General features: G+C 39.2%; 1 protein-coding gene across 1 annotated transcript; it reads right to left on the bottom strand.

Moving 5' to 3' along the window:
- Positions 1 to 3,789: 3,789 nt before the first annotated feature.
- On the bottom strand, positions 3,790 to 4,799 carry LOC122036069 (protein LURP-one-related 8-like). Its single transcript, XM_042595262.1, has 2 exons — positions 4,474 to 4,799; positions 3,790 to 4,357 (listed from the first exon to the last, which is right to left on the bottom strand). Exons 1-2 carry the CDS (start codon positions 4,726 to 4,728, stop codon positions 3,989 to 3,991), a joined length of 624 nt encoding a protein of 207 aa, XP_042451196.1. The 5' UTR covers positions 4,729 to 4,799; the 3' UTR covers positions 3,790 to 3,988.
- Between the last annotated feature and the right edge of the window lie 12,019 nt (positions 4,800 to 16,818).

Raw genomic sequence — 16,818 nt, forward strand, 5'->3', positions numbered from 1 at the left:
CTCTAATAACAACTATATAAAAGGGATTTGGAGGAGAATTTTGGTGTCGATTTGTAAGGGATCAGAGGTAAAGTGCGGATCATTTTCAATCAAGATCATGCTTATGCGTATACATAACCTTATACAGATACGTATACGCTATGATTAAGTTATAAAATTATTTCAATTTTTTTTAAAAATGATTTCTTCATCTATAATTCTTTGATTTGCTTAAAAAAAAATTAAGATAAACAAAATTATTATTTATTTCTTTTCTTTGTATTATTTTAGGAAAAAATCTTATTTTTAATTTATTTAAATCGTCTAAGATTATTTTGAAGACAAAGTTTTACTGTTTAAACTTCAAATATGATTTTTTTTATTTTAATTAAATATTTGTTTCCTTTAAACCTTTTATTTATTTTTTCTTCACTTATAAATCTTAAACTCTAAACCCTAAAATATTAAATCATAAATTCTAAATCGATAACAAAAAAAAAAAAAAAAACTAGCAAGGGCCGACGAGAGTTCAAATAGGATCGAAAGAAAACCTTACAAAATGGATAGTACTAGATAGTTGTGAAGAGAATTTCAAATTTACTTTGAGAATGATCTAAATTTGGAATATTCACGGCGAAATTATCGATGGATAAAATCATAAAAGTGACCGTTGATGATGACATGAAAGAGAAGAAAATGAAAATGAAAAAAATTGAAAAGAATATGAAAGGAACATGACAAGTGAGAGAGAGAATGTCTTACAAGAAATTTATTAATTTATTGTTGGTAAGATTTTAAGGAGATTATTTGTAATTTCATGTGTAATATTATTTGTACATTAAGTATTATGCTTTCAACTATCAAAAATGTTATTTAAAATAAAAATAAATTTTTAAAATAAACATATAACATGTAAAGTTTGTTTACTTTCATTTGCTTATATATTTGTCTTTTCTGATGTGCTCTTGTCAAAAATAGATTTTGAGAGGCTTCTTTGCCCACATAAAGTTGTTGAGGTTGGTTAGAGGGGATGAATAATTTGCAAATTAGAATTAAAATTTTTTTCTCTTGCTTTCAAGCTTAGCAAGTACACATTGTTAGATTAATTAAAATAATAAACATAAATTAAAAGACGAGGCATAATTTACTTGATTTGTAACTGGGAAAATTACTAACCAAAGATGATGTAAAGCTCCACTAAAGATCTCCTTTTAATTAAGGTGGAGTAGCCTCTTACAACAATGAAAATACAAACTTTAAAACGTAAATAGAATTCGAGTACAGAGTGTCGTTTGCAAGTATTGTTATTAACTCTTAGGACTAGGGCTCCATTTATAATCTACTGGTAAAATATGATATAATATCATTTTTTTAATTAGTTTAAATTTGATATTAGAAGTGGTTTTAAACCATTCTTAATGATATAAAATCAATTTTAAACTGCTTCTAATAAGTGGTTTATAACCACTTCTAATGATAAACAATTAAAAGCGATTAATACTGCATCTAAAGGTATGCAATAGAAGCTGTTAATAACTGCTTTTAAAGGTTATGCATTATACATGGTTATTAATCGTATGAATTAGAAGCGGTTAAATAGTTTAAACCATTGGTTTATTTTACCGTTTTGGTAGGCCATAGTACCACCAACATCTGCAACAGTTGAAAAATCTGTGCAATAGGTTTAACAGTGATTGGTAAATATTGCTATAGGGCTTTTATGATCATTTCTAAAACCTTTTTTTTGTGGCATCGGTCCGAGCGTCTGGATTGGTGCTGACGTAGACTCTGAGAGTTATCCTTGTCGTAATGATGTTCCAGGTTAGTCCGGGTGCCTGGACTTGGTCCAGGCACTTGGAGAAGTGAACTTCGTGTTGACTTGTTCTGTTGTTGCTTCAGTTGCTTGGTTGATTATTCGACCATCCAAAGTTGAGCTCACTCGAATTCAATTTCGCCCTTCTCCTCGAGTAAATCTTTCGCTCCGGGTTCTCGTCCCTCTGAAGCACCGCACACATCCTCCTCGTCTGTCAATATACTCTTTCATAGTACATCGTCCCTCGGATGCACTAAGTCCGTCAAGTCACTTCCTGTGTCATCCTTCTCGCTAGCTATGTCTTCCGTTCGACTTCTTGTGTTCCTAACTTATTGTATACTTAGATACAAGGATCAGACATAATATGACCTAACTTAACTCGGTTAACTATAACTATCCTGGGATACTTATAAATAGTTCATAATAGAAAAAGATCGCTAGAGTGATCATTTAAATTAATCGTATCAAGGAAATGGATACTAAGTAAAACTAAAATTTAGTGCATGTAACATCCAAATTAATTAAAGTTTTCATTACACACTTAACGACCAGAACAAAGCGAAGTCAAAAAATAATTGAAGTTATTCTTCCTCTCTTTAGTTCCCATGAGTTCTCATAACTACGAGGAGATAATAAAGCTAAACAATATAGGATAATTATGTCAACTTAGATTAAAAATAGAATAAAAAAGAGGAGTTCATCATGATTCTCATATTATGGGACGCCTTTTTATTATTTCCTAAGTTTTATTATCGGCCTCGATGACTCCACGTGTTGTATTAGAGTTATTTTAATATTGTTAGTTAAAATTATTATAATATCGAGTAAAAATTAAAAAGGATAAATTCTATTTTTAAAAAAAATAAAATTACTTTATGCTTTGTGCACTAATAAAATAAAAAATATTTTTAAGAAATTTAAAAATAACTTTTTAAATAAAAGTATTATTTTAATAATAATAATAATAATAATAATAATAATAATAATAATAATAATAATAATAATAATACAACACAACTATTTAATATCTTCTCATTTTTTATTTTCTATTAACACTCCAATAGCACGGATCCTCTGATTATGTATAATTTAATCAGAGGATCCGTTGCTAAATTATACATAGGATAGTTATTTTATAAATTGATTTATTTTAATAGACCAATCACTTAAATAGATTGGTTAATCATAACCAATTCACAAAATTGACCATGATCCATAATTTACATACTAAAGGATCCCGTCTGCTCCAACAGTGACTCATTGAGCTAGGAGTGTCAATTCGGATGAATCGGGATGAGTTTTTTTTTAACTCAACCCGAACCCGACCCGAACTCAAGTTCAACCCAAAACACCTCAACCCGAACCCGAACCCGACCAACCCGATCAATCCGAACCCGACCCATATAATCCGAAAATACTATTCAAAATGATTTTTTTGAGTTATTTTCCCTATAATTCTTCACTTTTATCTCAATATTCCATTATTATCATACAAACATGATATTAATATACATAAAAACATCTAAATTCTTAAAATAAAATTTTATTGAACCAAAAAAAACTCACAAACCTTATATTTAAGTCAACCCGGGTCAACCCGAACCCGACCCTACCCAACTCAATCCGAAACTTTTTTACTCTCTCCAACCATCCAACCCGAACCCGACCCGAATCCAAAAATATCCAACTCGAACCTGATTTTTTTCGGATCGATTCAAATTGAATCATCAGATCAGATTCATTTTTGACACCCTCACATTAAGCAACCTTCCACTTCCCACCGACGACCTATTAGCTAGACGCTAGAACAGATGCACAAAGGAGCCTTGTCATCCACTGTACTTCTTCAAGTTTATTGACATGCATAAAATAGTGATTATCGTACTTATAAAATAAGAAAGGAAATTAGAAAACAAAGTAAGAGAATTTGAAAAATACCAAAATGAAAATTAGAAATTATAACTTTTTAAAAATCTAAATTTATCATGCATCATCTATAATCCAAATTAATCTTTAACTTAAGCCAACGTTTCTTTTTTTGTTTGTCATTAAAAGCGAATTTTTTTTATGATGGCTTAGCTTCCTTCCTCAGTCCTCACGGCTGGATTCGGAGGAAAAACCATGAACAGGAAGAAAAATAAATATGCCAACTTTTTTTTATGAGAAAAAAAAATCAAGCAAATAATCGAGGTGATCTCAGCCTTTGATCAGAGACACTCTGGATCCGAACATCTGGTCGAGGACGACGACCACGGCCATCGCGAAGCATGCGTCAGCCGCCGCTCGCACCACCAGCCGGTACACGTCGTCTCCGAATCCCACCCCGCCGACGGCCTCCTTCCGCCGTACCTCCGCTACCGCCCGCCGATGCTCGTCGTACATCGTGCAGCTCCGATTGGAGTACGACCCCTCCACCTCGTAGCGGCCGCCTCCGCCGCTGCCGTGCCGCCGGCAAGCCGCTACGTGAGCGAGTGCCGCCTTGGCGTAGCGCTTCTTGACGGAGTAAACGGGGTCGTCGGCTCCCTCGCCGTCGTATATCTTCCACTTCTCACCGAGACTCAGCTTCTGGTATCAAATCCAAGAAGAGTCTCATGATCAGATCGATCAAAATGATTCAAATTCACTCGAATTTTGTCCAAAAAACAAATACTACAATTTAATTAAATCAACCGATCGCACACCTTTCGCCGGACGGTGAGCAGGGGCTTCCCGGCGGCGTCCATGAGCACGATCTCGCCGGCGCGGCCGGATCCGTAGTTATCGACTCGAAAGACCAAATTGCCCTCGTTATCAAAAACCGTGAAGCCGCTGCAACTGAAGAGCAGAGACTTCCTCCACACCGTCAACACCCTCCCATCCTTCCGGTCGTCGCTGTAGACCTCGACGTCGGCGCCGATGCAATTATATGCTTCCATGTTGGGGTGAACCTTCGCCATGATCCTCCGGAACTGGAGTTCCTCCGTTTAACAGAGTCTTCTCCGACTTGCTATTCTTGGCAGAGAGCTCCAAGATATATAGACCAGACGGATGGACCAAAATACCCCTGAGAAAAGGACTGGTGCAATTTAAGACGAAGGGGAAAATTATATTTTATTTTATAAATAATTGATAAATGAATGATAATCTTGGGCGGTTGAAAGCGAGTCAGTGAGTCGGAAAGTCGTGACTGAGTGACTATGGGCGGCTTGGCCGCGTTAGAATGATAATCTTCTAGGGCCTATTGATTATGATATAGACAAATTAATTAATAGGTATTTTACAGAGGCTTTTTAATCTCGGAAAAGCATATTTTTCCAGGAGCAATAATAGTTGGTGACATTTGAAATGCAGTCCTTGCAAAGACACAAAAAGAACACGTAAAACTTCTGAACTATATATAATTAGTTTAGAGAACTAGAATTAGGTAGCAAATTGAATGACGAGTATATATGGCGAACCGATATGACTTCGGCCAACAGGCCACGTTGGAACTCTTTCATTCGGGGGGACAGTAATCGCAAGGGACTCTATCAGGCGACAGCCGGTGCCGATCTTTAACGCAGCAAGATTCAGACAAGGGTTCATATCAAACACTAACTCGGTCTCTCTACCGAGATGGTCCTGCATTGAGTGGGCACAGTGGCTTGTACAGGGGCAGTCACATGGCAAAATCAAATCATGATTTTGATGGCTGGCCAATGAGAATTCTTATTAGACAGAATTGTAGTTGGCTCGATTCTCAGGGTGAATCATGCACTCCTGAAATTGTTAATATAATGAGGGATGCACTAATTGCAGTCTCAGAAAGTTTATAGCAAACTTCTAGGAACCAAACTCAAAACTCCGGAAAGTACCAACCATTAGATATGAATTTTGCCTAGAGTAATGGCTCAAGGCAGTCGCTGCGTATTTTTGTTTCATTCTTCCTTCTATGCTTTACCAATTTAAATCTCTTAATTATAGAAAGGTCGTCGCTAACAGAGATCATGTAGAAAGGTTGAGCTAGAGTAACTTTCATTGCTAATGTTGCCAACTAACAGCGAGCGAGGAAGAGTATTCTTACTTCAAAGTTCATAATTTTATAAGGTGGGTCGGAGAGTAAAGCGAACGGAAGCGAAGAGATAGAGGAAGACGAGGAAGGTTAAGAGACAGAGGGAGAGAGAGCTAAAACTGAGGCTAGGGTTTCATATATTGTCAAAAAATCAACGGTTTAGAATAGTTTACAAGAGAATATATAAAAGAAAATGGTAAAGGACTAAACTATTCCTAATAATAATAATAATAATAATAATAATAATAATAATAATAATATATAACATCGCCCTCAAGTTCACGATGCTACAGTAAAAAGTATTGAGAGTTTGTCGGATAAAAATGAAAGCGTGAAATAGAATGTGTCTTGGTAAACATGTTAGCTATTTGCATAGAAGAAGAAACGAAAGACAACGTGATAATACAAAGTCGAAAGTGGTGATGAGTAATGTGATAGTTAATATCAATATGTTTTGTTTTCTTATGAAAAATTATATTGAGCGTAATCTGTATGACACTATGATTATCACAATGTAAATGAGTAGGTTGGTGAAGGAAACCACCCATGTCATAAGTTGTGATGGTCATGACATGACTCTACTTCATTGATCTTGTCCGAAAGTCGATGAGATGGAAAGTTGGAGATGTGGAGATCCCGTTGACTGCCCGTAGACTCCGCTCCATCCGGCAAAACAGATGTCGTCAGTGTTGAGCCAGGGAAGGGGTCCCCGACGTTGGTCCTCCGACGCTCAAGTCAGTCACCGGCGATGATGTAGAAGGCAGAGCAAGAAGAATGAACACTGTAGCGCAAATAGTATATATCATATACTTCCGCTGATGCTTGGACCCCCCTTTATATAGAGTTCTTGTAGTGTGCGTGCATGTTTCCCTAGGCGAGCAGGCTTCTCGAAGTTTCCCCTGAAAAGACTTGTCAATAAAGTGTCTCTGACACAATACCTTAACAAGCCGAGCATATTTCTGATGTGACAGTGGAAGTTTTCATCGTACGATATTTTTTCGACCATGCTTGGTGTCAGCGACACTAACTCCCAAAAGAATGTCGAGAGATAACACAGTGGGTCCGTTGCTAAGCCGAGCGCGGGTTAGCCACTCGACCAGAACTTCGCTACACCTGTACCGCGTCCGCTCGGCCAAAACTTCGCTGCGCCTGTGCCGAGTCCTGTTGCTGGGCCGAGTGGGGTAGCTGCTCAGCCAAGATTCTGCATATCGTCTCCTTCTCCTTTTGGCTGAACAACACCCCATTGAGCGTCAGCTGTTTGACACACCTCCTCGAGTCAAAGGTGGGGTTAGACTAGAACCTTCTCCTCCCGGTTGGGGGCCTGATCGTCCGATCAACCAATACGATTATCATCCATTTGGCCATATGATACTTGAACGTTGACCACCCTAACTTTGACCTCCATCATGGCAACTAACCCCTGCAGGGTGGGCCCCTCCTTATCGTTGCATCACATGCCTCCCTCTCAAGTCTAGTCAAAAGAGGCTGCAAGTCCGACTGATTGGACAAATTGTCAATGACGCTTTTCACCCGATCGACTTATGACACTCCTTAGCTTCTAATCAGACCGACGTAGCCCGACGGTCGGTTATGTGGCCGCTCCCTTGTTATTGAGCGAATGTGTTAGCAACTTTCTTTGTCGATCGACCTGTTGAAGACTGTCGTTCGATGATACGTCTGCTTCCTTATTTCGATCAACACAAGCAAGATCCATCCTCAAGACCTTCTCTTGCGCTTCCTTGGGTGGGCGCGATGTGGGTTTACGTCATCCATATTTCTACAAGATCGTGCAAATCCCTGCTCATTATAGCTGAGCGCGCCTCCATGCCTCTTAATTGCCTTCATTAGATGTCATCCTGTGGCCAAGCACCATGTGTCCCTCCTGCTACCGTTGCACGCTTGGCGCTTTGAATTCAACGGCCAGATTTCTGCCTAGGTCTCTGTGACCCTAGATTGGATGGCCTTAATTGACCGGCCCTGGGGTTTATAAACCCGTGCTCGCCGCCTTCTCCTTTTGCAAATTTCCATCCTCGAGCTCTTTGGCGATACTCCACCTTTATTTCTCGGCGATATCCTTCCTATCCTGCTCCTCCGGCGATATTCCAGTAAGCTTTCCTTCCCTCCAATCGCATCTTTTTGCTGCCTTCTTTACTTTTTGCGATGGCGAGTTCTTCACAGCCTCTCATAGTCGTCCCTGTGCCTTGGTACACCTCTATTGAGTCCAGGTTTGACGCCGATGACGTTGAGAACCTGACAGCCGCCTATGAGTTTCCTTCCGATTACCAAGTTCTTCTTCCTTCTCCTTCCGATTGACTGAATGCTCCGTCGTCTGGCTGTCTTTGTTTCTTTAGGGATAGTTTACCGCCGGTCTGCGATTTCCAATCCACCCCTTCTTTCCTGCTATATGTAAATATTTTCGCATCTCTCTTCATCAACTAGTGCCGAACTCCTTTTGACTGTTGTGCGGGGGTGGTGGTTCTATTCCGCCTGCACGACATTCCTCTCACTCCCCGACTTTTCATTATTTTTATTATCCCAAATTGTCCGAGTCGAGGACTTTTCTTTTCCAAGCCCGCGTGGGCTTAGTTTTCTTTGATAAAATGCCGACCTCCAACAAGCATTGGAGGAATTACTTCTTTTTTATGCGCATTCCTGAGCGGCCAGACATCCCGACTGTCTGGCAGCTCGAAGTGGCGAGTTAGCCTCCACTAAAAAAGTACAAGAGTCGATCGGACTACCTCAATGCAGCTTCAATGCTGGTCGGTTAGAAATATGACATCCACAAGTTACTGCTGGAAGGTGCCCTCTACGTTTTTGGCTTGAGTCTGATTCACACAAAGCTTCCGTCTAGCCTAGGTATGCAACTTCTTCACTTCTTCCTTTGATTCTAACTAATTTCTCTTCTTCTTTTGCAGCTGACATCATGTTGCATGTGCGTCTACCAAGCTTGTGGGCGCTGAGATCAATGCGGTGGCCGTAGCTGAACTAGAGAGTCGCGGTATGTTGTCGATCGACTCACAAGAAGACCCGCATGGCGAGAGCGAGGGGGCTCCAGCCTTAGTGAGCGAAGGGATAGCTTGCCGGACGCCTAGCGGTGGAGCAGTTGGTGCATCGAACCCTCCCTCCGAGCAGCTACCAGTGATTTCGGTTGAGAGAGTGTCGAATTCGACCTCATCTGGGGAACCACTGATAAGGCGCAAGAGGCGCCGGGAGGAGACTTTATCGCGATTCTCTTCCTCGGTGGTGCGGACCCCCACCACAACTAGCCCGCACCCTTTTGCCGAGCGGGTTGAAACCTCGACCCCAGCTCCAGCTCCGACGACTGTTCCCCCTACGTCGTCTGATCGGACACCATCCCTATCTGGTCTGCCACAGGGAACCATTTGCGCGCCGCCAATTGCTTTTATGCCGCCGCTATCAAAGATTCAAAAGTCTGACATCCGTCCGGCATCATCGTCTCGGCTGTCCAGCAGAGCGACCTTGGCCCAATCAGCCCCAAGCGGCGAACGCCACATAACGGCGGCTCTCCGTCTTCTGACTGAGGAATGACGTGAGTCGGATGACGCTGAATCCCGAGCTCCCGAGCACCAGATAATCATTTAGGGCCCGCTCGTACAGATATGGACTGACACCCGTGTTAGAGTGTATACTAAAAGCTTGGCTTTTGTAAACATTTATTTGTTAAAATAAAAGAATCACATTGGTCAATATCTACATTTATTTGTTAAATGTAATTGTTCAATTAATTTATATAGTAGACAATATGGTGTGTGGTGTCACACACAGAATATCATGTTGTCGGTTCTTTATAAATTATAAACAGTTGCTCGCGACTAAGATGGAAAGGAACAAACCATCAGAATAGTCGTAGTGTAATTAAGTATTAGTTTATCTTGACTAATAAATTACACTGATACACTTTAAGTGTATTGAGTAGGACCATTTAGATAAGTACTTTTTGTACTGACTTAGTAAAAGAACTAGACCTTAGTTATTATGGAAGTGTGTACTCTTAATCCTAATATAATAACAAGCACATATATTTAATATTTATTTCTTTGACTTATCAAAGAGTGAGGTTTAGCTCGATAAATCAATATGCCCGATAAGTTGGGAAATGATATTACTTATAGTGTGTGTTGTTGATTATAGAAGGAATCTGTGTCCTAGTTATCTAGGTTGAGAATGTCCCCAAGAGGAGCTCATAAGGATTGCCATGTTAAACCCTACAGGTGGACCTAGTCCGACATGACAATGAAGTTGAGTGGTACTACTCTTGGAGCTAGATATTAATTAAGTGAGTTGTCAGTAACTTATTTAATTAGTGGACATTTGTTATCCTAAACATAGGGAGACTAACACACTCATGATAAGAAGGAACCCATAATGTAATTTGGGATTGGTGCGGTAGTGCGGTAATAACTCTCTAGTGGAATGAGTTATTATCGATGAACTTGAGTTGTGTGTTCGGGGCGGACACGGGATACTCAAGCTCATCGTAAGGCCAAAACTAATTTCTCCTCTAGGTCCCCGTCGTAGCCTCATTATAGCCTTAAGTCCATCCAAATGTAAGGCTCTTCTTGGTGTCCAAGAAGTGGGCCGGTCCAATGCTTGGTGACCAAGCAAGGGCCGGCCACATCCTCTCCTATAGGGGACGACCCTTTGCTTGGTGACCAAGCATGAAGGCCCCGGCCACAATATTCAAACAAGGAGGGTTGTTTTTGAATTTTTAAAATCTTCTTTTTGTAGAAAACTATAAGTTTTAAAAGAGATATTTTAATTTTAAAAACTTTCCTTATTTGAATTTGGCTACATGTTTTAATAGTGAGTTTTAAAAGTTTTAAAACTTTCCTTTTTTAACCATTCTCATAGTTTAAGAAAAAAAAGGAGATAAGTTTTAAAATTAAAATTTTCTATCATCATGTTAAAAAAGAAAATTTATAAGAGAAGTTTTAAATTTTAAAACATGGTTTTAATTTTTAAAAACTTTCCTTTTTTAACTATAGGAAAGAGAACTTGTAAAAATTTTATAAGAGTTTTTTCTCTTGTAAAATTTTATAAAAAATTATTTTTCCTTTCCTAAATATGGTGGCCGGCCACCTTGCTTGGTGCCCAAGCAAGGGGCCGGCCAAACCCAATCCTAAACCAAATAGGATTGATCACAACCATTGATTGGTGATTGATTCAATCAAGAGGAAAGAAAAGGAAAAATAAAAAGGAAAAACTCTTGGATGATTTTATTTTTTGTAAAAGATTTTTCCTTATTTGCCTTGGGCAAGTAATATAAAAGAAGGGGTGAGGGGGATTTCATGGATAACAACTCTTATTCTCTTGCTTGGAGATCTCTTGGTGGCCGGCCCTCTCCCTTTCCCCTTTCCCTTTGCTCTCTTCTCCTTGGTGGTGGTGGTGGTGGTGGCCGAATTCTAGAGGAAGAGGAAGGACTCTTTTGGGTAGTGTTCATCTTGGAGGATCGTCGCCCACACGACGTTCAAGGCGAGGCGAGGAATACGACAGAAGATCTCGAGGTCATTAGCTTACAAAGAGAAGGTATAACTAGTAGTTTTCTTCCGCATCATACTAGTTATTTTCTTTGTAGAATTCTAAATACAATAGGCAATTAGATCTAGTTTTTAGAAATAGTTTTTCGAGTTTGTGTTTTCTTCTTTTTCGAATTTATGATTCGATTGTTCCTTTTGGTTAACCTAGAGTTATTTAAGGAAATAAATATTAGCTTTCCTTAAAAGGCTTTGCCTAGGCGGTGGTGGTTGCTCCCATATCCAAGAAGGCCATGTGCCTCGCCATGCAGTCCTGGAAACAAATTTTGGAAATTAATATTTATGGAATTAATAACTTAGGTAGATTTGAATCAATAGTGTTAAGTTCCGCTTGCGATTCAAATCTAAACCATTAAGAACAGATAAGTTAAATTTGGAATCAATGATGTTAAGTTCCATCTGCAATTCCTAATTTAACTTCTAAAGAACACAATATGTTATTTAAGGAAAGGTTCGACACTTGTACAAAAATGTTTGTACAGTGGAACCAGTACGTTTTCTTAGGATTAACCAACAGCTCGAGCCCGTGCAACGGTCATGCCTCTGGGGGCGCTCGTGAACAACCACACCCAGATGTCCATTGGGGTAAGTGTTGTATTTTCTTAATTTATCTTTGATTGATGCTTATATTTTCCTGGTTACTCGCAGTATTGGATAGAGAGTCTGGCCATGTGCCAAAGGCTTATTTTTTTGGAGCAGGAGGTTAAGCAATTGAATGTGCCGAGTGGCCAATCATCTGTTTCTCAAGAGCAACTGGAGCAGATGAATACTGAGATGGCTCAGCTAAGAGCCGATCAAGCTAAGAGCGCCAAGCTGCTGGAGGCGGAGAAAGGAAAAAACGCTGAGCAGGCCACCCAAATAGTTCGGCTTAATAAATAGGCCAACACCTTTGAATCCAAAATCCATTTGGCCAATACCAGGAAACTCCGCGCTATTGAAGATCGGAAGATCAAGAATAAAGAGTTTTGTGTGTTGGTTCAAAACTTGAAGGATGTTGAGGTCGTGCTAAAGGTCGAGAGGGATGGACGGTTGGCCGAGCGGACTTCAACGAAGACCCAGCTCGACGCCAAGGACGAAGAGTTGGTCCGGTTGAAGGAAGAACTTGAGGTCTCCAGAGCGACCCTAGAGACATATCAGGGAGCTGAGTCGAGTAGGTTCGAACTCATGAAGCAAGCCTACATCTGGTCAGATGTTTTTATTGACAATGTCATCGACCGGGCACTTCGTGTGTTTGACCTACCGATCGAAGGGACGTTCGACCAACTTAGGGAAGACGACTGCCTCCCTGCTGCTCTATCGAGTAAGGTTATCAGTCGGGACAAGCTAACTGAATCGTTGCCCGATGATGTCTTGGATTATCTGGCCGGCTAGAAGGGGGGTTGGATAGACAACGCCCCCAAATAAATCGCTTCCTATGTATTTGTTAGTTGCATAGCGGAAATCTAATACTAAATACAAATACGAAAGCTAAAGACTAAAGGAAAGAACAAGCAAACAAACCAACACATCGATTTACGTAGTTTGGAGATAAGACTCTTACTCCACGACTGTCCGTAAGGTGGGCGATCCTTATCCGTCGGTGAATTACTCCCCGGAAGACCTCCGACTAGCTCACGTAGCTCCTTGTGGTGGAGAAACCTCACCATAACTCTCACAAGAACTCTTGAAAAGCTAAGACACTGGTAGACTACTAATAGGGGTTAACCATCTCTATTTTGTTAGTCTTAACCAAGCTCCAAAGCCTTGGTTATATATGTCACAGTTTAGAAAACCTCGCCTACGTGTCGACTGCCAAAACCATCAGTCGACTGCCCTATGTGGAGATTCGACCATTACATCCCAACGGCTCGATACTAGTCGACTAGTAAAAGTATCAGTCGACTGCTCCACACTGGTCGAGCAAACAGAAGTATTTTGTTCGCTCCCAGTCGACTGCCCAACTGACTACACAGTCGACTGATGTAACTACCAGTCGACTGATATCCAAGTACAATCTCTCAGCACTCGGACCCTCACCCTTGCGACTCACTTGATTCTTCGTTGCAACTTTGACCTCTTGCGTTTAAGCCTACTTCCTTTGGCTCTCGTCCCTCGGATGCACCTAAGCCCGCGGCTCGTCCCAATGTCATCTTTCACGTATGCCTCGAAGTTGCTTCCCTCGGCCCTTGTCCTTGCCGCCTTGTCCATGGTCCCTCGGATGCTCCATCCTTCACCGGACCCAAAGTCATCAACCTGAGTCATATGTGTATCCTGCAAACTTGTACACTCATATGCACATATCAAATACAAGGGTGAACCTAACTTAAACACTTTGCCCAAACATCAAAACATATGGTCTCATGGACCATTGGGATTGCTCTAATACTCTTGACCTACTTGACTTTTCTCTCATATATTGTCAAAATCGAAACTCCGACTCGAGTTTAGTTAAACTAGTCAACCTTGACCTAAGGATGATTGCACTAACAATCACTTCCTTTTTGATATTTGACAATATGTTTAAGTTAGGTTAACTCATAGCTCAAACTTTCATCTTCATCTCATGTCGAAGCATGAACGAGGGTTTTTAACTTAAACACTACATTATCCACTTTGACTCACATCAAACACTCTTCCCAAGAGTCAATTTGTTCAAAACAACCCAATGAAAGTCCCCTGTCTTTCATTGTATTTTATGCTTAATCTTGAGTATACATCTATTACAATGAAGATTCTCAACCTTCCATTGTCTCCTCATCTAAAAAAAAAAGAGTCAAATCATGCATTTAAAGAAGACCTCCCCTTCAAAGTATGTTCCAACTTCTACCATTGCACCAATAATTATTTGGAATTCCTAAACCTTTAGCAAGTTTTAAAATTAAAATCATGAGCTTAAAAATTCAACCTGAAATATAAACCTCCTCCTTAACTTCGCATTAGTTCTCTTTAGCCATTTCTTTCTTATTTTCATCTAGAAAATTCCTCTTAAATGTTTATTTAAGCACTTCAAAGGGTTAGAGATTGTTAACTATACTTAATATGACTTAATGGATTGAAATCAAACTACTTAAGCCAAAGACAATCTTGCTAATTAATTGGTTTTAGCTACCAATCAATTACATCCTATCCAAGTTAATTGGAGTCTACTGCCAATCGATTCCAACATATCCCAATTGATTGGCAATTGTGCCCAATCGATTGAGATTTCTAATTTTTGAAATCAATTTTAGACTGAAATTCAGAAACTCTTAAATAATTTTATGATTTTCTAAAAATTATAAAATTTCACATAGACATTATTTATGTCATATACTATTAAAGAAAAATATTTTTTTTTTATGAAAATACATATCATTTTTAATGAATGACATAAAATTGGAAACCATTAAAAATTTTAATATTTCATTCTAACTTATGTCTAACTAATCAATGGAGATTCTTATCAACAAATAGACTTTACCAATGCTTTTAAAGTAATTTAAAAATGATTTTTAAAGATAAATTTCTAACCACGATCTTTGGGCTAAATGCACATGACGTGCATATTAGCTTTTTTCATGATTTGACTTCACATAATCCATTTATTTGCATGAAACTAAAACTCAAATAGATGCACTAAATCAATATCTTAAGTTTTATTGGTTCTTCTAACATCCCACTTGTATCTAATGTGTCTTCATGCACATATAAGTCAATTCTATAGTGTTTGTGAGATGTAACATATGTTTTTCCTAAATTAAGAGATTATGCATCTCTATTTAGATATTTTAACTTTGATCATCCTACCTAGGATGTCAATTTATGTTATTGTCCTTAATTATAAGGAATTTAAAATAATGCATGATAAATGACTATGACATATATCAAAATGCTTATTTTTAGAAGAAAAATTATTATAGTTAATTAAATGATGTATGTATAATATGACATATAATATTTTCATAAAAATATAAATATAGTATATGATGTCATAATTGTACGATCGAGGCACGTAAGAGGGGGGATGAATCATGTGTATTAAAAACTTGTCTTTTAAAAATTAAAAACAAAGTGCAGCGGAATTAAAAATAAGAAGAAAAACTGAACACGATGAGTTACTTGGTTCGGAGCCTTCGGCGACTCCTACTCCAAGACCCATGATCTCTCAGACTGCATCGATGAGCAATTCACTATAAACCTCTTTCGGAATCATCGAAAGAGAGAATCGAATACAAGTACGAAAATTTAGAAAGTTTAACTGCTTACACTTTCCTTTTACAAGTATGAAAGAAATACAACAATACTAAATCGTTACCAACAGTTGAAGTTATAGAGTCAGAACAGGCTCGTCTATCAGTATCGGTCTGCCAGCAGCAATTGAAAGTAGCAGTGTCGTAGCAGCACATAGTCGGAGCAACCAGAATGTTGAATGATTGCATAGAAGAGTTGTATATCAGTTGTGTTGAATGCTTGGCCGAATAGCTTTTTTATAGAGCATTGGAGGCGCCTCCAATGCCACTTGAGGCGCTTCCAACCTCAAATTTTATCCCCTAAAGTTCAGCCTCTTATCATTGACGATGCCTTAGTTATTATCCATTCGAAGGAACCTTCCAAGTGCTCGAAGGAGCCTCCAAGCATGCATAAAGGCGCCTCCAGTACACTCCATGGTGCCTCCTTACAGTGCAAACTTTATCTCCTTGAGGGCGGCTCCAAGCCTACTCTGAGGCTCCTCCAAGCCTGCTCCGAGGTACCTCTAGTAAGCTCTTAGGGGCCCCGGATATTATTCATCTGAGGTTGATTTTGCTATTTTAGTCCTGTAAAATGCGTTAGTCCAAAAATAAAGTGTAATATGTAAAACAAGGTTAGCATAATAATAAAATAACATTATTAATTAGATCCTATCTGTCTAAGACTAGGATCTAGTCATGGTCTCAGTTTATGTATCTAAAATGAACCTAAACTGGACTAGCGCCTAAAGTCTCTAATTGAGACTCGTCCTCATTGGAACACTCTCCTCTAGTGACTTACCTTACTTATCATGCAAAATCACTTTGACTTGTTTTTAACCCACCAGGTCTTCCAGACAGTTGTCAAGTTCGCAGACCCAACTGGACTTCGGCCAGCTGTTAGGTCCCGTGACCCAGCTGGACTTCTCGCCAGATATTGTGTCACTCCTTGACCTATTTGTACTTCCACACCAGCTATCAAGTCTTATAGACCTAATTGGATTTCAGCCTGGTGTCCTGACCCGTCAAGTCCTGCACACTTAGTAACACGATTAGATCACACCACTCCTAACTTTAATTCATTTGTCATTCATTAAAACTTATGTTTGACTATTGGCGCTAACTGCACCAACAATGACATGTAATAGGACACACAAAAATATAACAGCTATAGCTGATAAGAAAAACTACTTAGATTTCCTATTTAAGTATTTTTAACTAATTGCTAAGTTAAAATATGCCTAAGTTGCCCTTATC

The sequence above is a fragment of the Zingiber officinale genome, unplaced genomic scaffold (genome assembly GCF_018446385.1).
Source record: "Zingiber officinale cultivar Zhangliang unplaced genomic scaffold, Zo_v1.1 ctg132, whole genome shotgun sequence".
Lineage (NCBI taxonomy): Eukaryota > Viridiplantae > Streptophyta > Magnoliopsida > Zingiberales > Zingiberaceae > Zingiber > Zingiber officinale.

Excerpts from the sequence above, each read along its gene's own strand:
- LOC122036069 (XM_042595262.1), bottom strand. The coding sequence starts at position 4,728 with ATGGCGAAGGTTCACCCCAACATGGAAGCATATAATTGCATCGGCGCC. Across the intron at positions 4,358-4,473 it reads TGCTCACCGTCCGGCGAAAG|AAGCTGAGTCTCGGTGAGAA; the intron begins GTGTGCGATCGG and ends ATTTGATACCAG.